This window comes from Lemur catta, chromosome 17 (genome assembly GCF_020740605.2).
Source record: "Lemur catta isolate mLemCat1 chromosome 17, mLemCat1.pri, whole genome shotgun sequence".
NCBI lineage: Eukaryota > Metazoa > Chordata > Mammalia > Primates > Lemuridae > Lemur > Lemur catta.
This window is the reverse complement of record NC_059144.1, coordinates 49,988,705-50,008,206: the sequence shown is the minus strand read 5'-3', so window position 1 is coordinate 50,008,206 and position 19,502 is coordinate 49,988,705. Positions and strand designations below refer to the sequence as shown.

The 19,502-nt window shown below is 61.8% G+C and overlaps 2 protein-coding genes across 3 annotated transcripts in view; one reads left to right on the top strand and one right to left on the bottom strand.

Annotated features, from left to right (window-relative positions):
• The first annotated feature begins 8,189 nt into the window (after positions 1–8,189).
• Positions 8,190–13,911, top strand: ADRM1 (ADRM1 26S proteasome ubiquitin receptor). 2 transcript variants are annotated; one of them, XM_045528917.1, is made up of 10 exons: positions 8,190–8,370; positions 8,905–9,118; positions 9,759–9,875; positions 11,235–11,358; positions 11,646–11,732; positions 12,372–12,453; positions 12,625–12,857; positions 13,105–13,262; positions 13,433–13,535; positions 13,676–13,911. In XM_045528917.1, exons 2-10 carry the CDS (start codon positions 8,906–8,908, stop codon positions 13,780–13,782), a joined length of 1,224 nt encoding a protein of 407 aa, XP_045384873.1. In that variant the 5' UTR covers positions 8,190–8,370; position 8,905; the 3' UTR covers positions 13,783–13,911. The 2 variants fall into 2 exon arrangements, with proteins under 2 accessions (XP_045384873.1, XP_045384874.1); XM_045528918.1 differs by having other exon boundaries at positions 8,274–8,370; positions 11,235–11,355.
• Positions 13,912–14,029: 118 nt separating this feature from the next.
• Positions 14,030–19,502, bottom strand: part of LAMA5 (laminin subunit alpha 5) — a 46,617-nt gene continuing 41,144 nt past the window's right edge. Inside the window, 19 exon segments of the mRNA XM_045528913.1 lie at positions 14,030–14,500; positions 14,669–14,788; positions 14,906–14,999; positions 15,092–15,225; positions 15,303–15,456; positions 15,545–15,640; positions 15,642–15,710; positions 15,783–15,975; positions 16,043–16,188; positions 16,274–16,409; positions 16,487–16,657; positions 16,791–16,921; positions 17,925–18,068; positions 18,141–18,273; positions 18,353–18,501; positions 18,600–18,722; positions 18,797–18,959; positions 19,035–19,168; positions 19,339–19,492. Of these exon segments, the coding sequence (XP_045384869.1) occupies positions 14,361–14,500; positions 14,669–14,788; positions 14,906–14,999; positions 15,092–15,225; positions 15,303–15,456; positions 15,545–15,640; positions 15,642–15,710; positions 15,783–15,975; positions 16,043–16,188; positions 16,274–16,409; positions 16,487–16,657; positions 16,791–16,921; positions 17,925–18,068; positions 18,141–18,273; positions 18,353–18,501; positions 18,600–18,722; positions 18,797–18,959; positions 19,035–19,168; positions 19,339–19,492 (2,584 nt within the window). The 3' untranslated portion in view covers positions 14,030–14,360.

The window sequence follows — 19,502 nt, the reverse complement described above, 5'->3', positions numbered from 1 at the left end:
TACTTGTTTTGAAAGCTTGATTTTGTAGCTTTGGAAACTGGGAGCGATGGCGTTTCCGTGGAGCCTGGTGTCGACCTCGGGGCTGTGGTCCCTGTGCCACCTGCTCACGAGAGTCCCGCAGAGCCACCTGCGACTTTCAGGTGCGTCTGAGGAGTCAGGGCTTTGACTTTAGGCAGAGAGGAGGTTCCGAAACACCTGCTGGTTGGAAGGTGGAGCCCCCGGGCGCCGGGGGAGGCTCCCATTTTCCACACGGGCTGTGAATGGGCTGAGCCTCCACGGAAGACAGAGCTGAGAACGTCAGTGGGTAAGACCCCGAGACACACTTAAAGCATCCGCATTTAGGCAAGTTTAACAACTGCTTACAGATGATTCCATTTTTTACTGCTTAAAATGCTTTGCCAGCAGGTCTGTATTTCTGTGTCCTGGGGCCAGGCTCTCAGTGTCCAGCCTCACACACGGCCCCCGCCTGCCCCACCCCGGCCGGGTCCCTGTGCACACACAGGTGTCCCCAGGTCCAACGCCGGAGCAGGAGGGGGAGGAAGGCTGGCAGGAAAACACGGCCACGTTTTCGGGTTATTTTAATTTCTGGTTACAATCTTTTATTACTGCTGTTTCCACAAAGACACATAAGAATGCTGTCGCCTAAACTTTGTCGCCCTTGATATACTGATGTCAGTATCTGTAACAGAGTTTTCCAGTAGAAGATGCATCTTAAAAGGTGACGGGCCCCCAGCACCGTGGAGAGCAACGGCCTTCTCCAGGGCCACACGTTTGTGTGACGCTGTGTGCCCGCGACCTCGGGCCGCAGAGTTTTTAAAAGCAATCCTGTACCATAGCGCGATTTCAGGGACTGAAATGCCTAGCAAGCTTTTTTCCCAGCAGAACTTGCTATTTCGGTTTGGCTCCTAATGAAGGGCGTGCGTGGGCTGCGTGTCCGAGGCGGGCATGGGCTGCGTGTCCGTGGTGGGCGTGGGCTGCGTGTCCGAGGCGGGCATGGATTGCATGTCCGTGGCAGGCGTGGGCTGCGTGTCCGTGGCGGGCATGGGCTGCGTGTCCGTGGTGGGCGTGGGCTGCGTGTCCGTGGCGGGGTGGGCTGCGTGTCCGTGGCGGGTGTGATGCTGAGCAGACGCACGTCCTCCCAATGTGCGTGTGGCCAGTCGTGTCAGGGCACGCGGTGCTGACCAGGTGCCACGGGGATGGATTGTGGGCCCAAGGTGCCAGCCATGCAGGATCTGCCTGACACTGCCCTCTGAGGCTGGGCCAAGGGTTGAGGTTACCAACACCACAGCCTTCTTACCTGGGATGGATGGACATCACAGAATGTGGCCCCCCCAGGCCGCTGTGAGAGCCGGACCCTCCAGAAGTCTCGTCTCTGCGGGAGCGTGACCCAGACGGTGCACTGACGTGGACCAACACGGGCCTCGGCTGCTCTGCACACACAGGTGTCCCAGGAGGGGGTGTCGGGGCCCGGCCGCGTGCACCGCAGCCCTCCGTGGGGGGAGGGGCAGCCAGGCAGCACCCTGGGAGGACCATTCCTGCTGGCTTTGCCCGCCCCTGTCATCCCTTTGCGACTCTGTCCCCAAAGCTCATGGCGACGCTTGCGCTTCTCAAGGGTTGAGGCACAGGTGGCCACGCAGGCAGCATGGAGCCAGGAGGCCAGTGTGGGACCCTGGGGAGTGCCGGGCGCAGCCCCGACGGCCACAGGGAGCCTCGGTGGGCCTGGTGCTCGTGCTGCTGGCCACTTGTCCAGGTGACCTCGAGCACAAGGGACGTGCCGTCTGCTCTCCGGGCCCTCGGAACACACGGTCAGGAGATGAGAACGGGGCAAGAGCTGCCCACCCCCAGGCGGCCCCGGCAGGGCAGCTTCCTCACCAGGCCACGTGCTCTTTGGGAAAAACTCTGCAGCAGAAACGGGGCTTTACAAGTTGCAGGTCCTTACCATTGCCATGAAGAACAACAAAATGACAGTTAACAATTAAGAAGCTGCCACATTTCAGAAGCACCATAGCCCCTGTCCTGCTTGGCTCTGAGTTCAAAGGGCGAGGGTCCTCGTTTGTGCACTGCCTCTGGCACTTGGGCCTGAGGAAGCTCTCACCTCCCTGGCTTTCTCCCGCACCGGCCTTGGACTTGCCCATGTCCAGAGAGGGTGCAAAAGATCGGGACCCCGTAATAGTCTGATAAAATCGCTCACAGGCGGGCAGGGAACCGGCGTCTCCCTCAGTATCCTTCAGAAGTCAGTTCCTCCCCGACCTCCCCACGTGTGGCATGAAGTGAGATCACTGCAAAGTGTCCCCGAGTTCACGTTACCTCCTGGGGGGACGTGTCCTGGCCAGTCAGCTCTTCGCCTGATCAGCTGCTCCTGTGCCTCTCTGGGACCAGCCGTGTGGTCGGGTTTCAGGGCAGCAGAGGCGCAGTGCACACGGCCCATCCCCAGCCGGCCTCCCTGCGCCGGCGCTGCCCTGGCCCTTCACCACACGCGGCTCGCAAATGCCAGGCGGGAAGGGACACTGGCAGGGACTCATCTTCATGTATTTGGTAACTGTCAATACGCACCTGTGTTAACAGAGTCACGCTCAGGTTTTCCTGGGGACCTCGTGCGGATCTGAGAAGACAAACATTAACCTCTGCTTTGGGGTAAAGATTCTTTGGGGCTCGGCTGTCATCGACGTTTGCTTTACGTTGAACAATGTTCACTGTCTCAGCCGCGCTGGCTGTTCTGAGAAGGCTGCAAATGGCAGGGGACAAGTCCTCGGGTCTCGACATCAGATGTTTATACCATGTGTTCTTTGGTCTTGGCCTAGCAAACGGATCGTTTCCAAAAACTGCCAGTCATGGTGGAGAGGAGGTGAAGCGACGCTTGTAACACCCAGTGGGTGGCACCCTGGATGGACGGTCTAGGCGCTGTGGTGGCCTGTCCCTCTCCTGGGGATCAGCGGCGGCCGCTGGAAGCAGCAAAAGCCAGCACGTGGGGTTAGCGGGACCCGCAGGCTGTTGCCGGCTTCTGCCCCAGCGGCCCTGGCAGCTGCACACTCTGCAGGATGGTAAGCCGAGTGCAGGCCGTTGTTCCCACGGTCACCGTGGCTCTGGGCAGGGACAGACGGTGCTCTTGCAATGCTCCAGGTCCACCGATATGGGGCTCCACCCTCGTCCGAGGAGGATGGCCACGGCGCTCAGCCAGCCCGCCAGAGCCCAGGCTGGTGTTGCAGGCGTCTCCTGGCCACACTTGCCATCCAGCCGACCAGTGGGGAGCAGGGCAGTGGCATGCCCAGGGCTCACGGCTGCCACGTGGGTGCCCCGTGTGAATTCTGACAAGCTCACGCTGCCTTGTGCCCGCGAGCAGTCCACGTGGTGAGCGTCCGTCACCCCAGAAGGCCTGTGGTGCCCTCTGTACTCCAGCCTCCCCGCCCAGCGCCCGGCCACCACCCATCGGTGTCTGTCCCTGTAGTTTTGCCCCTCAGATAGTCTGGCTTCTCGCACCGAAGGGCACGTTTGAGAGTCGCCAGTGGTGTGTGGGTCGGCGGTGGTTCCTTCCGTGGCCGAGCAATGAACAGTGTCCGTGGTTTACCCGCTCGCCAGGGCGTGGACGTTTGGGTTTTCCCGAACGTGGGGCAGTTATGAGAAAGGTCGTGCAGACGTCTGTGTCCAGGTGGTGTGGACGTCGCTCCCGCTGCTCCTGGTTCAGGGCCCAGGAGTGGGATGGTGGGTCGTGCAGCAGTTGCGTGTTTGACTATAAAAAACAAAACTGCTGCCTCACCAGAGAGGACATTCAGATGACAGATATGCCGCAGAAAAGCTGCTCCACTTCGTACGTCATCAGGGCATCGCACGCTGAAGCGGCAGCACCGCTTGTTCACATCGGATGACTAACGTCCTGAGCTGTCCCTACCAGGCAACAAGCCCTGAGCACGGCCAACTCCGACGCTGCCAGGGATGTGCAGCCACAGGCGCTTTCGCCGCAAGGGCTGCCGCCGCGGCAGTTTCCTACGAGCTAGACACGCTCTCACCAAACAGCCGGCAGTCTCGCGCTTTGGGATTTACCCAGATGAGTTGAAATCTTACGTCCACACAAAAACCCGCACACGGATGTTACAGCAGCTGTGCTCATAATCGCCAAAACCGGGAGGCAGCCACGATGTCCTTCACAGGTAAGTGGAGAAGTACATGGGTACATCCGGACAGAGCCATATTACTCAGCGTTGAAACCAAAATGAGCTACCAAGCCACAAAAACACATGGAGGAATCTCAAATGCATATTTTGAAGTGAGAAAAGCCAGTCTGAAAAGGCTACACACTGTGTGATTCCAAATATATGACATTCCGGAAAAGGCAACACTCGGAGAGAGTAAGGATCAGTGCTTGCCAGGGGCTGGGGGAGGGAGGAGAGGGATGAACTGGTGGAGCCCAGGGGATATTTAGGGCAGTGAAACTTTTCTGTATGATACAGTGACGGTGGATAAATGTCATTATAAATGTGTCAACCTGCTGAGTGCAGTGGCTCACTGTAATCCCAGCACCTGGGGAGGCCGAGGCAGGAGGATCGCCTGAGGCCAGGAGTTCAAGGTTGCAGTGAGCTAAGATTGCAACACTACACTCCAGCCTGAGCAACAGAGTAAGACCCTGTCTCTAAAAATAAATAAATTTGTCAAAACCCATAGAATGTACAACACTGCTATGGTTTGAATGTCTCCTCCAGAATTCCCAAGGTGAGAGTTGGGGCCTTTACAAGGTGAGTGGGCCGTGAGGGCTCCTCCCTGGTGCATGGGGTTCGGGCCCTCACAAGCAGGCGGCCCTCCCTCCATCTGCTGCAGCAACTGCGTTTGTCCCCGGACACCCCAACAAGCACCATCTTGGAAGCAGAGAGCAGCCCTCACCAGACAGCAAAGTTGCTGGCACCTTGACCTTGACTTCCTGACCTCCAGAACTGTGAGAAATCGATGTCAGTTCCTCATCAATACCCGGTCTGTGGTATTGTGTGACAGCAGCACAGATAGACCAGGAGTGAACCCCAAGGTGAAGGACGGACTTCGGGTGACGATAATGTGTCAGTGTCGCTTTGTCAGTTGCAACAGACCTTCTGCCCGGGGTGGGTGCTGGCCATGGGGAGGGTGTGTGTGGCGGGAGGGGCTGTGTGGGAACTCTCTGTACTTCCTGCTCAGTTCTGCTGTGAACCTAAAATTGTTCTAAAAAATTAAGTCTATTAATGAAAAAAAGTTTTAAAAAGCCTACACCTCCAACTTTTCCCAGCGGCTGCTCCATTTCGTGTTCCCAGAACTGTGGCAGAGTCCCCAGCACTTGGTAGCGTCACTTTTCTTTGTTAGTTTTTAACCATTCTGATAGGCGTGTTTTCATTTGCAATTTTCTTGCTGAGCATCTTGTCTTGCCGGCCTTTGCCACCAGCTTTCTGCAGGGGTGAGCTTGTTTTTTTGTGTGTGCTAAACAGGATTGATAGGAGCACTACTTAAGAAGATCCAGTTGGTTTATCCAAACCCCTTTAGTTGAATACACGTCTTGGCAGCACTGCTTTTCTGGAAGCTGAAGATATTTTACAGACATTATTCACTGACTTTAATCAATACAAATCAATGACCAGTTGCAAAATAACAATAGCTGCTGCCCAGCAAGCTCCTCCCTCATGCCGGGCTCTGTGCCAACGTGTATGTTCTTTGGGTCCACAGTCCTGACACGGGGCAGTGTGTGCTGTGGCCCCGAGTGGCCCCGATGGCAGCCGGAGTCACTGGGGCTGGCAGGTCCTCTGCGCTGCCATCGCCGGGGAGCTGCAGCCAGAGTGGCCTCCTCTGTGCCATTTCCTCACCCTCGCGCTCCCAGGAGGGGTGAGAGCTTCAAGCATGTGTAAAGAATTCTGCCTTAAAAGATGTTTTGAGCCATCTGAGGCCACAGGCCGCTGGCCTGAGTGGAGGAACTGGTAAGTCCAGGCCATTGGCTGCTGCCAGGAAGGGAAGCATGGTGGCTTTGGCTTCTGCAGAGCTGGTTTCCACGGCGTCTGGTGGCAGCTTCTGAATCGTTCATGGCTTTGAACAAGTGACACTTGCCTGCTGGCCTCTTGCCTGGAAGGCCAGGTTGGATTCTCTCTTTTTCCCCTCTTGCCTTGTTTCACAGGGCACGTCTGCAGGGCTGCCTCCTGTCACCAGCTGACAGCAGTGCTGAATGCTGGCTGCTCGCAACAAAGGGGGTCTGGAACCCTTTGGATTCTTAAAAGTTATCCAGGACCCCAAAGAGCTTTTGTTTCTGTGGCTTCATCTGTTGATACTCACCATATTAGAAATTTTAAAAAGACATTTAAAAATAGGTATGCACTAATTAAAAATAATAGTAACAAGACCAGTACTTGTTAAAATAAATAAAATTTTTATTGAAAAATAGCTATGTTTTCCAAAACAAAAAAGTAAATATTTAGTTCAATTAACTTTTTAAAAACTGAAGCCTTATAATAGCAAAAGATGGAAGTAAACAGGACGCTGTCCACCGACAAGACCACGGATCTGAGTTGTGGGACACCCTGCATCAGGTTGTCATACAGGCGTTAAAATGAACAAGCTAGAGCTACTGTGCAACATGAACAAACCTCACAAACATCAAGTGAAAAATATACCTTTACACTTTTTAGAAAAGGCTTAAAAACCAACGTTTTTGAGATGGAGTCTAGATATGTTGCTCAGGCTGGTCTCAAACTCCTGGGCTCAGGTGATCCTCCTACCTTGGCCTCCTGAGTAGCTGGAACTACAGGCGTGCACGCTGTACCTTGCTGGAAACCCAAATTTTACGTGTGTGTACATAGAGAGTAAACCATCAAGATGGGAGTGATGGGAAACAGAGTCAGCATAGCGTGACCACTTGAGAGGGACGGAGCCAGAGAATGGGCTGGAGACAGGCATGGACCCTGCTTTTTTTACATTCTTAAAACTCTCAAAGATCTGAAATAAAGAAGTAAATGATGGGTAAAAGAAAATCATAGAGAACCATGACATTGTCTTACATTTTGCAAATATCTAGTCTGGCTTAATGGAAGACAGCTGTGTTCCATCTGTTCTGCTTCCACCAGGTAGCCTCTGGAAAATTCCACCATGCACTCATGCAAGAGTGAGGTGGGGAAGGCAACTAACATCTTAGTGTCACTGAAACGGGGGTCTGGAGGACACCCCCGGGGGGCATGGTTTGTGTAGCTCTTGGTTTTTTTTTTTTTGAGACAGAGTCTCGCTCTGTCACCTCAGCTAGAGTGCAGTGGTGTCATCGTAGCTCACAGCAACTGCAAACTCCTGGGCTCAAGTGATCCTCCTGCCTCAGCCTCCCAAGTAGCTGGGACTACAGGTGCGTGCCATGCCACTCGGCTAATTTTTCTATTTTTAGTAGAGACGGGGTCTTGCTCTTGTTCAGGCTGGTCTCGAACTCCTGACCTCAAGGAGATCCTCTGGCCTTGGCCTCCCAGAGTGCTGGGATTACAGGGTAAGCCACCACGCCTGGCCCATTTGTGTAGCTTTAAGCAAATCCCACAAAACTTCACTGTTCAGGCAGCTGGCTCGTGCTTCCTGAGCATTCTCCTGTTGCCTTTGCTGTAATTTATGTCAAATTAACTCAAAGTAACATGAAGCTGACATTTTCCTAGCTGCGGTGTCATAAGACTAACTCCTACCTTTTTTAACCTTGTGACTGTTTTCTTTGTATCTCAGGTCCTGGAATCTTGCTCGTGGGATAATGAGTGTCAGAAGGCTGGCTGGCTTTCTGCGGGCTTCGAGGTGGCCGTTCCATGTGTCCCAGTCCCCAGGTGTACAGGGGACCCGGCTGGCTGGCCAGGCACCCACGGACACCTGCCTTCTTGAGCATGTGGACCCTGGCACCTGTCCCGGGGTCTCCGAGGAGCTGAGCTCCATCCATGCCCACCGCCCAGAGCCCGGTCCTCGCCTACTCGCCTCCGCTTGTCCCTGGGCACCGCCCCCCATGGGTGACATCTCAGCCCGCCGCCTGAGGACAGCCGACGGCGTGGGCTCGGGCAGGTCCTTGCCCCTTTCTGGAGCCCGCCTGCGGTTCCCGGCGCCGCCGCCAGGGGCCGCCGCCGCTCCCCTATGACACAGCAACAATAGGGACCGCTCTGGCCCGCGCGCCCCGCGGCCCGCGCTTCCGCCGGAAGGGAGCCGCCGGCGCGGGGGCGGGCCGGGCGAGACGTGCACGATGGACGGCTTCGCTCGCCAATTGCTGGCGGGCAAGGGTCGACCACGCCGCCGGCGGCGCCCAGTTGGCGGCGAGAGCGGCGGGCGGGGCGGGCCGAACGCAGTCTTCCGGCGGGGCCCGGCAGGCGCCGAGGAGGAAGAGCGAGCCCGGACGGCGCCTCTCGGCCGAGTGTGGGCGCGGGCCAGGTGCGGGGGGCGGCCGGGCCGGGGCCGGGGGCGGGCGGGCGGCCGGGGAGGGCCGGGGCCGAGGGCGGCCGCGGCCGGCGGGGCCTCTCGCGGGTCTCCTGGGGCCGCCCCGCCTTCCGCCGCGCCGCCCGGGCCCAGCGCGGGGCTCGAAGGCAGCTGGCGGCCCTCGCGGAGCCTCTCGGCCCGGCCCGGCCCGGGCTAGACGGGAGGCGCGGTTGCCGCGGGGCGCGCGTCGAGGCCGGCGTCCCGCCGAGGGGCCGAGTCGGGCCGCCCAGCCCGGCTCCGAGTGCGGACAGCGGCCGGCGAGGGGGCGCGCCCTGGGCGGTGGCGCCGGACGCGCTGGAGAAACGTGAGGAGCAGCCCCAGCGCTGCCCTGGCTGTCGGCGGGGACCGCGCCCGCCCTGGCCTCGGCAGCCCCGGCGCTGGCTCCCACTGCGGGCGGGAGCGGAGCCGGTCGCGCCGCAGGGGAGTCGGGCTTCGGTGCTGGTGGCCACGGGCAGCACACGCGGGTTTCAGGGCGGTCTGCTCTTTCAGGATGACAACTTCAGGCGCTCTGTTTCCAAGCCTGGTGCCAGGCTCTCGTGGGTCCTCCAACAAGTATTTAGTGGAGTTTCGGGCAGGAAAAATGTCACTGAAAGGAACTACCGTCACTCCAGATAAGCGGAAAGGGCTCGTGTACATTCAGCAGACGGATGACTCCCTCATTCACTTTTGCTGGAAAGACAGGACGTCTGGGAACGTGGAAGATGTAAGTGTCCTTTAGCCTGAAGCGAGGCTGCTTTATGGAGGGGTCTAGCCTTGCTGCTCCTGCACATGCAGCCACGTGTTCTCGGTTTGGGGGGTGTTGGCAGGATACAGGGGACCGTTGGTTTGGTGCCTGTCATCAGCTGTTTTGCTCATGGTTGGTTCTAGGCTTGAGGATTTTCCGTCACTGTGTTACGTTAAACTTTAAACGTTAGGTGCTTGGGATTGGAGGAGTCACTGCTCTCAGGAAAGCTTTCTGCAGTGGACACTGTATTTAGCGTTATTTGTTCTTCTTACTGAAGTGTTTTGTTACATTTGAGAGCAGGTCAGAGTTAACCTTGTAACTCGTTTTGGAACATTGTTTCCAAAATGTCTCTATTGAAAATCCTTCGAGGTCCAAAGCTCAGCTCCCCTGTTCTCCACCCCAGCCCTCTCCTGGCCCGCACTCGGGGGGGCCTCCCCTCCATTGTGGTGTCTCCGCCCTGTGGAGACTGTGCCAGCGCAGGACACAGCGGCTTGCTTACCTCTGTCCCCTCTGCACCCACCCTGTTAGACACAGCATCCAGCATGTTTTCCTGAGAGGCGGGGGACTCGGTGCCGTGTGTGTGCATGAGGCTGACTCTGCTCTTCTCGTGGCTTCCCAGGACCTGATCATCTTCCCCGACGACTGCGAGTTCAAGCGGGTGCCCCAGTGCCCCAGTGGGCGGGTCTACGTGCTCAAGTTTAAGGCGGGGTCCAAGCGGCTCTTCTTCTGGATGCAGGTGTGTGGACGTGTCTGTCCTGTGTTTTGCCCTTTTCTTGCTGTTATGCAATTAAGTTAGAAACTTGTTTACTGTCTGGTAAAACACACCTGAGAGGGAACCTAAGGTTTTCAGTGTGTCACCTGGTGGGATGAAATGCTCATTCGTGGCTGGGTGCTGGGCACCCTTTTGTGGTAGGGAGTTTGTAGGAGGACAGGCTGGGCCCTGTGTCACTGAGGCATGGACAGGCATGCTGCCTCTGGTGTGCATGACTCCAGTGCGTGTGCTCTGCCCCCTTGCCTCAGTCACCGAGACCCCCAGGGCAGAAGAGGTGGCCCTGGGTCGTCTGCTGTTCCTCCCTAAGCTCTCCTGAGCTTCCCCTGAGTGGGTGCTGGGCTCGCTCACCCCAGCTGCGTGTCCTCTGAATCCAGGAGCCGCTGCACATTGTGCCACCTGTTGGTGGCATCGGGCTCGTTTCCATTCTCATGCCATTGCAGGCAGTGTTGCCCAGAATCACCTGGCACACAGGTTATTTCCCGTGTGTGAGTGTAACTGCAGGTCAGAGCTAGAGGTGGGGCTGTGTTCGGAGGATCTGCACACGCTCCCTCCCGGGGCAGGGTCTCCCTCTCCCTGGGGCAGGTGGTCTGTGTCCCAGCTGCTGGCCTCTGCCCAAGGGGTGTGGCAATGGCGAGGACACGAAAATGAATGGGTGTAGCCGAGTTCCAGTTAGACTTTACTCGCAAACACAGATGGGGCTGTGGTTTGCCAACTGCTGGTGTAGAACATGTTTCTCCACAGTTTTGCCAAAAAACATTATCCAGCTTTCATCACCTCTGCTTTTTTTCCCTGATTTTACTCACCTGACACCTTTCTTCCCCCTTTGCCCAGAGGGCAGGGACTGTTGGTCTTGTCCTTGCTGTGTCCCTGGCACCCTGCAGGGTCCATAACAGGTGCTCTGGGGGGTTATGGGTGCCTTTCCTCCCTGCCCCACACATGTGCATGTGTGCACACGCGTGTGTTGTTTCCCAGCGCCTGCGTGGCCCCGGGCAGTAGTGTGCTGGGAGGACCCGTTCGTTTCATCCCACGGGGTGGAGGAGGGAGAGTGCTGTGTGAAGAGTCACCCTAGAGCACGGTGCAGTCGCGGCTCTGGTCTCCCCATCTGTGAAGTAGGTGTCCTCCGGCACAGCACCCGTGATGGTGGCAGAGGGGCCTGAGGACATGCTCACCTGCCTGGGCTCGGTCCTGTCTCAGCACCCTGTGGCCAGGCACGGGGGACTCCCCCTCTGGGTCCCTCATCTGTAAGCGGGGTAGGAGGATGGCGGTGGCCGGCACTTGGCAGAGAACTGCCCGACACCGGCCGCTCTTCCCACGCCCCCACAGGAGCCCAAGACTGACCAGGATGAGGAGCACTGCCGGAAGGTCAATGAGTGTCTGAACAACCCCCCGATGCCCGGGGCGCTGGGCGCCAGCGGAAGTGGTGGCCACGAGCTCTCTGCACTAGGTGGTAATGAGCACACCCAGCCTTTGCTGTGAGGTCGGGGTCCCTGGCCGGTGACTTGGGCCCCTGGGGCACAGGCCAGCTGTTGTGCGGTGGAACTGGCAGAGTCTAAGTTAGAGGGTCTGAGTTCAGTGCACGGGCGATGCTCACTGTACAGTTCAGGGATGGCCGGAGTGGGGGCCGTCTCGGGTGCTCAGCCAGAGGCCCCAGTAGCGGTGGTGCCAGCCCAGGCCCAGGTGCGTTGCAGGTGGCTCTGCGTCCGAGCCCTGCGTCTGAGCCCCTGTGCTTTCCAGGCGAGGGCGGCCTGCAGAGCCTGCTGGGGAATATGAGTCACAGCCAGCTCATGCAGCTCATCGGACCGGCCGGCCTCGGAGGACTGGGTAACTTGCGCCACCCCCGGCTCTCGGGAGCCTTTGATAGAAGTTGGAACTTTGCTGTGGTTGCTTTTAAAGTCAAGTCTGTGTTTCCTAATTTAAGCTTCTCACCTGCTCTGAGCAGGGCTGTGAGCGTGTGTCCCTGCACTCGGGGCCCTTTGGGAGGCGCCTGTTTGCCTGTGGCTGGGAGCTGGGTGGGCGAGGCCTTCCAGGCCTCCAGTGAGGACCCCACCTTGGGACTTCAGGGGAGCGTGGCTAGCTGAGGGGTGGGGCCAGAGGACGAGCGGTCAGGGCTCCTTCGTGGGGTCCTGAGTCCTTACTGGTCAGTGCTGCCAGCCAGCACCGGGGTGTGGGCGACTGTGCTCAGCCCCTCAGAATGCTCATTACTTGGTCAGGATGTGGACTGGGGTTTACGTTCATCAGTAGTGTATTGGGATGGGACAGAGGCGGATTCCAGAATACAGGGTCTCAGTGGTCTCTAGCCTGGTGTCCCCGAGTCCAGCCAAGTTTCCATCTTCTCTGCTTGTCCCTTGGCTTTGGTGTTGAAAGTCCCTGCCCCTTGGCCTGGGGAGGTGGGCCAGGTTCCTCCTGGGTGGGCTGGGCTTGGGGGAGCATCCTGAGCACATACCTCCTTGCTCCTCACAGGTGGGCTGGGGGCCCTGACTGGGCCAGGCCTGGCCAGCCTCCTGGGGAGCGGAGGGCCTCCCGCAAGCAGCTCCTCCTCCAGGTGAGCCCTGGCACCCCTCCCCGCCACACAGGTGCCCGTGGGAGGTGGACACGGACCAAACGGGCCTGGAGGAGGCCTCAGGGTAGCGTCCCCGGACCCTTGGAGTAGGACGGCCGTGCGGTGGGCACCCAGGGGGTGTGTGGCTGCTCTAGGCTGCCCTTGCTCTTGCAGCTCCCGGAGCCAGTCGGCAGCGGTCACCCCATCCTCCACCACCTCTTCCGCTCGCGCCACCCCAGCCCCTTCTGCTCCAGCAGCCGCCTCCGCAACTAGTCCAAGCCCCGCGCCCAGCTCAGGTAACGGAGCCAGCACTGCGGCCAGCCCAGCCCAGCCCATCCAACTGAGCGACCTCCAGAGCATTCTAGCCACCATGAACGTGCCGGCTGGGCCAGGAGGTGGCCAGCAAGGTAAAGGATGCATCCTTTCGGTGCGAAGCTGGGGTGAAGGTGCCTGCCGGCTGCTCGCCCGCCGGCTTTCCCAGGCACGGGGCTGAGCTGCTGCGCTGCACGTCATCGGGTGCTGCGTGGCCTTGGAGCTGAGCCCCAGCTTGCCCTGCCCCGGGCCTTGCCATACTTGGCACTTGGAATGTCGCTGCCCTCTCCGGGGCCCCTGGGTCAGCGTCGGGCCCCTGACAGCTGTGTGCCTGTGCCCCAGTGGACCTGGCTAGCGTGCTGACACCCGAGATCATGGCTCCCATCCTCGCCAACGCGGACGTCCAGGAGCGCCTGCTGCCCTACCTGCCCTCAGGGGAGTCGCTGCCGCAGACCGCGGACGAGATCCAGAACACGCTGACCTCGCCCCAGTTCCAGCAGGTAGAGGCTGGGCCCAGGGCGCTGGCCGCTGTGCTCGAGGGCGGGGGAGGAAGCGGCTCTGCCCCACCTCCAGTGTGGCCCTGTGGCTTGTCAGTCACCTTGAGCACAGGACCTGCAGAGCTGGCAGCTGCCCCCAGCCGAGCTCAGGTCTGCATCACTCTTCCTTGCAGGCCCTGGGCATGTTCAGTGCGGCCTTGGCCTCAGGGCAGCTGGGCCCCCTCATGTGCCAGTTCGGCCTGCCCGCGGAGGCCGTGGAAGCCGCCAACAAGGGCGGTAAGTACCTGCTCCACACCTCCCGCCACGGTCCGTGTCCCCCAGGGCCAGTGTCACACTGTCTGACCTTTATTATCCCGCCCCTCTGAGGAAACCTGGCCAGTACAGACAAGCTACCTCGTGTGTTCCATGTGTTTTAGACGTGGAAGCGTTTGCCAAAGCCATGCAGAACAGCGCCAAGTCCGAGCAGAAAGAGGGTGACACAAAGGACAAGAAAGACGAAGAGGAGGACATGAGCTTGGATTAAGTTATTTGCTGTCATCTTCCTGGGAGCTGGCGTTCTTCGTCCTGTGACTTCAGTAGTGCATTTGTGGTTTGTTGCACACCCTCACCTCTGTTCCAACTTACTAATAAAGTCTTTTCTTTTATCTGCCAACGCTGGCTTTGCATGGTGCCCACAGGGCGGTGCAGCGGTCCTTTCCCCTCACGGGGCTCCGCTCCGCACAGCCTGGTGCCTCCCTGTCCAGCCAGTGCACGTTCAAGTCAAGACTCGGTTCAACAGAAGTTACTTTTTAATTTCTGTTTTAAGAAGGAACCAGTGATTTACAAATCTTATACTACTTTTAAAAGGTGGAAGGGAGAAAAAAGGTATAAAATCCCCAGTTTATAGCGTTTTACCCTTTCATTTAAAAAGATATAACTTAAACCATTTCCAGAAATAAGACTTGTCACCCGTGCAACTAGCGTCCACATAAATACAAATGTCTGTGAAACACGAGGGAGGCCATGTGTGTCACCAAGCTGTGAGGGTGCTGCTGCCCACCCAGGGAGGGACGTACCGGAGGGCGGCCCAGCCCCGGGCCGGGGTCCCACGGGGGCAGCCCCCTATGTGGCAGGGCAGCCCCTGGCTCCCACTGCCCCCTGGACCCGTGCAGAGTGAGGCACGGTGACAGGGGCCTGGTTCACCACCAGCTTCCGCATGCAGCCGCGGTAGGCGGGGGGCCCGGGCTGCACAGCCGTGGGCTCTAGGGGTCCAGGGAAGACAGGAAGACAGACTGGTTGGAGCGGCAGCTGGGGTGCCCATCACCCACCCAGCCGGTCTCCTGGGCTGCCCCATCCCAGGAGGAGGGGATGGGAATGGTCACCCTGGTGTCTGAGGGGTGGCCCCCACAGCCTTGGCCAAGGCCACTCACCAGGCAGGCCCCCGAGGTGCAGAGGTGCCGGGGTGGGGGCCGAGGACGCCAGCAAGGGCCCCACGGTGTGGTTGCTCTGCGTGTCCACTTCCAGCCGGAGCACGTTCCCGCCTTTGATCACTGTGGGGCAGACTCCTTGTGGCCGGACCACCCGGCCCTGCCTTGCCCCTCACGCCAGCCCATGGCTGCCCCATCCACGTCAGCCTGGGCTCCCTGGCCACGGGAGGGGCCCCTCACCTGCCAGTCGGTGCCACTGGCCGTCACACAGCACAGCGGGGCGCGTCACTGACGTGGAGAACTCCCCTGCCCCGTCGTCCGCCCGCAGCAGGACCTGGGAGGGCAAGTGTCAGGCCCTGCCCCCACGAGGCCCCCAGAGCAGGCAGAGGAACCTGCCCTGGTGGCACAGTCCCCGGCCAGGCTTACCTGCTGCTGGAGCAGCTGCAGCTGCAGGTAGGGGGGGCCTTGGACCCGGCCCAGGTGGAAGATCAGCCCTGCTGCTGCCCGGGGCCGCACCTCCAGCTCCAGGCTCACGTCGGGAAGTGCGGTCCCCGGGACATCTGCAGGAAGGGACTGTGAGGGGGACAGGAAGGCCTGGCCCCCGTGCCCCCCAGCCCAGGACGCAGTGCCAACACACCTAGCGTGACGGTGCCCCTGCTGCCTGGGAAGAACAGGCCCTTCTCCAGGGCACCTGTGACACAGGGGGTGGCCCCCGCCATCCGTGTGGGGGCCCCCAGAGGCCTCCCGTTTAGCCTCAGTCTCTTCACGCAGCCCCTGAACCCGACGGCCACCTGTGGGGGCAGATGGGCTGGGTCAGGCCTGAGCTCCTGTGGGCAGACAGGGTCAGGCCGGGCAAGGCCACAGTGACACGGCTCTCACGGGGGGCTTAGAGTGGTGGCTGCCGGCTGGGAGGCCCCCCACAAAGAGGGTGTGAGGCTGCGGGCGCTGCGGCCTCTGGTGCCGCTGGCGGGGGCCCCTCCTGGCTCCAGGCCCGGCTGCCATCTGTCCACAACTGGATCCGACTCTTCTCCCAGAGCAGGGACACCTGGGTGGGCAGGAGGTTGGTCAGGGTGGGTCAACCCAAGGCCCTGCCTGTGTTCCCCTCCTCGGGCCTCACCTTGTGCCATCGGCCAGTCCGCGAACGCTGGCGGCTCTGGACGCGGAGCCGGGGCCCTGGGCCTTGCGTCTGAGCGACAAAGTGTCCGCGGCTCAGGAAGAGCACCAGGGAGGGGCTGTCGGCCGTCGGGGGGGTGGCGAGGAGCAGGAGGCCTTGGGGGGCTCGAGGGTGGACACGCATGGAGAGGTGGGGCCTGGAAGCCGGACAGGGCGTCAGCCTGGGCGGCCCCTCTGTGCCCACCCCAGCCGGCCCAGCCTTACCTGTCCCCGTGGGGGGCCAGAATGCCCGCAAACTCCAGGTGACTGGACAGGGAGCCTCCAAACTGGTAGGAGTCTGGGAGGGTCTGGGGGTGCAGGGGTGGTGTGCAGGTGGGGTCCTGGGTGGGCTGGCGGCTTCGGCGGGAGGCCTGGGAGCAGAGACAGGACATGCAGGGCCCACCGGGGGCCGCCCTCCCCCCAGCCCAGCCCTGCCCCTCACGGCCAGGCGCCCACCTTCCCAGCTGCAGCTCGCAGTCCCTGTGGCCTCGGCGCCGGGGTCTGGGTTTGCAGGGCAGGGACGCAGCCTGAGCTCACGTTGACGCTGCCCACGTTCTGCTGCAGGTCGAACACGCGCTGCGGCCCCAGGAGCCTGCGGAGGGTGGGGAGTGGCCAGTCAGCAGCTGGAGGGGGGCGGCCAGGACCTCACCCCCGGCCCGCCTGGCTCACCGCCGCACAAAGACGTTGCTGATGCAGCCACTGAAGTTGCGGAAGGTGCCAGACTCAGGCAGGCCTCCCAGGAGGAGCCTTGGGGGCCCCTCGGGCTGTGGCTGGAGCCCAGGGGGCGGCCCCCGGTGGGACTTCATCTGTTGCAGCTGGTCGTCCACGTAGAGCCAGACCCTGGGGGGGGAGGGCACAGTTGTCCCGCTGCCCTGCGTGCCCCCTCCTGCCACGGAGGGGACGGAGGCCCAGGCAGGTGCAGGCAAGTGCCCCTCCGGGCCCAGGTGGCTCGAGGCCAGGCGGCTGGGCTCACCCCGTGGTGTTGCTGTAGAAGGCGACGTAGTGGGGGGCACCGTCGGCAAAGCCCCCTCGGGTTTTCACCTCAGTCCTCAGGAGCCGGAGCGTCACATGGCCCTGCTGCAGTGACACCTGGCATGGCCCATCCTGGGGACAGCGGCCAGGTCAGCGGCCAGGCCGAGGGCCCAGACTCACTTGGCTCCAGCCGAGCCTGGAGCCTGTGCCGTGGTGGGTAGTCAGTGTGGCAGGGATGGGCCCAGGAGTGCGGTGGGCGGGCGGGAGGGCAGATGGATGGGCAGGCAGGAGGGCAGGCGGGAGGGCAGGCGGGCTTGGAGGGCAGGCGGGAGGGCAGGTGGGCTTGGAGGGCAGGCAGGAGGGCAGGTGGGCTTGGAGGGCAGGCGGGAGGGCAGGCGGGAGGGCAGGCGGATGGGCAGGCAGGAGGGCAGGCGGATGGGCAGGCAGGAGGGCAGGCGGGCTTGGAGGGCAGGCAAATGGGCAGGCAGGAGGGCAGGTGGGCTTGGAGGGCAGGCAGGAGGGCAGGTGGGCTTGGAGGGCAGGCGGGAGGGCAGGCGGGAAGGCAGGCGGGAGGGCAGGCGGATGGGCAGGCAGGAGGGCAGGTGGGCTTGGCGGGCAGGCGGGAGGGCAGGCGGGAGGGCAGGCAGGAGGGCAGGAGGGCTTGGAGGGCAGGCGGGAGGGCAGGTGGGCTTGGAGGGCAGGCGGGAAGGCAGGCGGGAGGGCAGGCGGATGGGCAGGCAGGAGGGCAGGTGGGCTTGGAGGGCAGGCGGGAGGGCAGGTGGGCTTGGAGGGCAGGCGGGAAGGCAGGCGGGAGGGCAGGCAGATGGGCAGGCAGGAGGGCAGGTGGGCTTGGAGGGCAGGCAGATGGACAGGCGGATGGGCAGGCGGGCGGGCGGGCAGGCGGATGGGCAGGCAGGCAGGAGGGCAGGCGGGAGGGCAGGCGGGCTTGGAGGGCAGGCGGATGGGCAGGCAGGAGGGCAGGTGGGCTTGGAGGGCAGGTGGGCAGGCGGGCGGGAAGGCAGGCAGGCTTGGAGGGCAGGCGGGCTTGGAAGGCAGGCGGGAGGGCAGGTGGATGGGCAGGCAGGAGGGCAGGCGGGCAGGCGGGCGGGAGGGCAGGTGGGCGGGGTGGCCTCACCTGTGACGCCCGGTAGTAGAGCAGACCGCTGTCCTGGGTGCTGCGGAAGCCAAAGCCGGAGTAGACGTCACCAGACAGAGGCGCCACATCCGGGAGCGCCAGGGGCAGGAAGCCATGGCCGTGGAAAGTCATGGCACGCCCCACCTGCAGGAGGGCATCGCTCAGTGCCCGCCATGCCCACCCCAGCACCAGCCGCGCCGGGGAGGGGCCGCTCACCAGCAGGTCGGCCGTGCAGCCGGAGCTCACGCCCGTCGTGTTCAGCCGCTTGAGGTCCACGTACTTGCCCAAGGCCTTGATGCCCTTGACACAGCCGCGGACGGAGCCTCCGGAGGGGAAGAGCCGCCGCAGGCTGCGGGGACGCGGGTCAGGGCACCGCCTCCCAGACCTGGCCAGGCCCGTGGTCCCACCCGCCCCAGCGCCAGGCTCACCTCGGGGGCAGCTGGTCGGGCGGCGCACCCCCCAAGTAGTAGGCGTCGGCCAGGTCCAGCGCGTTGTCCTGCTCGACACTGAACACCGTGGCGCGCTCCACGCGCACCAGCACGCGCTTGCGGGGCCCGCCCAGCAGGAACACCTGGATCTGAGAGGCAGCGGCGGGGGCTCCAGGCCGGCCACGTCCCTGCACCCCGGCCCCCGGCCCCGCTCGCCCGGCCCCCCGGCCCCCCTGCCCGGCCCTACCGCCTTGCTGGCCGCCGTCAGGGGTGGCGGGGGCTGCAGCGGGACGGCCTCCTTCAGGCCAGCCCCGAAGTCATACAGGAGCACGAGGCCGCCCTCTCGCACCGCCAGGCACAGGAACTGGCTCTGGGGGGACAGGGCGGGGTCAGCACGGGGCGGGGTCAGCGCAGCGTGGGCGGGCTGGGCGGGCAGGGCCATGCCTGGTGCTTCAGGAAGAAGATGACCCCGTTGTAGGACACGAGCCGCAGTTCCTGGTCGAAGCGCTTGGTGGTGCTGATCTGCGTGTCGAAGCTGATGCGGGCGAAGCCGGAGCCGTCCAGGTAGGAGCCGTCCGTGAGCCAGGGGTCCCCGGTTGACTTGGAACTACAGGTCAGAGGTGTTGGGGTCAGCAAAGGACAGGCAGGGGTGGCAGGTGGGTGGGGACCAGGCCACACGTACCGGGCACAAGGCTTATCCAGGGCTGTGTCCAGCTGGAAGGTCTGCTCAAAGTTGTAGAGACTAACCACCTCCTCGTTCAGCGTGTCCATCTCTACGCAGCCCCGGTAGCCGGGGAAGCGCAGGGGCGCGGGGGGCTGTGTGCAGGGCCAGAGGGTCAGGGTGCCTGGCTTCAGGCACCTCCCCACCCAGGTCAGACCAATGGGCCTCGGGCTGCAGCAGGAGGGGCGGAGGCCAGATGCCAGGAAGGACGAGGCGCGGCGCTGCCGAGCCCACCGCAAGGCTGCCCGAGGCTGGCGAAACTCACCGTGAAGTTGCTGGGGTAGCCCCCGACGTAGAAGACGAAGTCGTCGGGCTGCAGGTTGAGCAGCCCCTCCGCCCCAGGGGCCACTGTGTCACCCTTGGTCTCGTGGACCATCTGCCTCTCCACTGTGACGGACATGTGGCCAAACTGGAGGGTCCTGAGGGCAG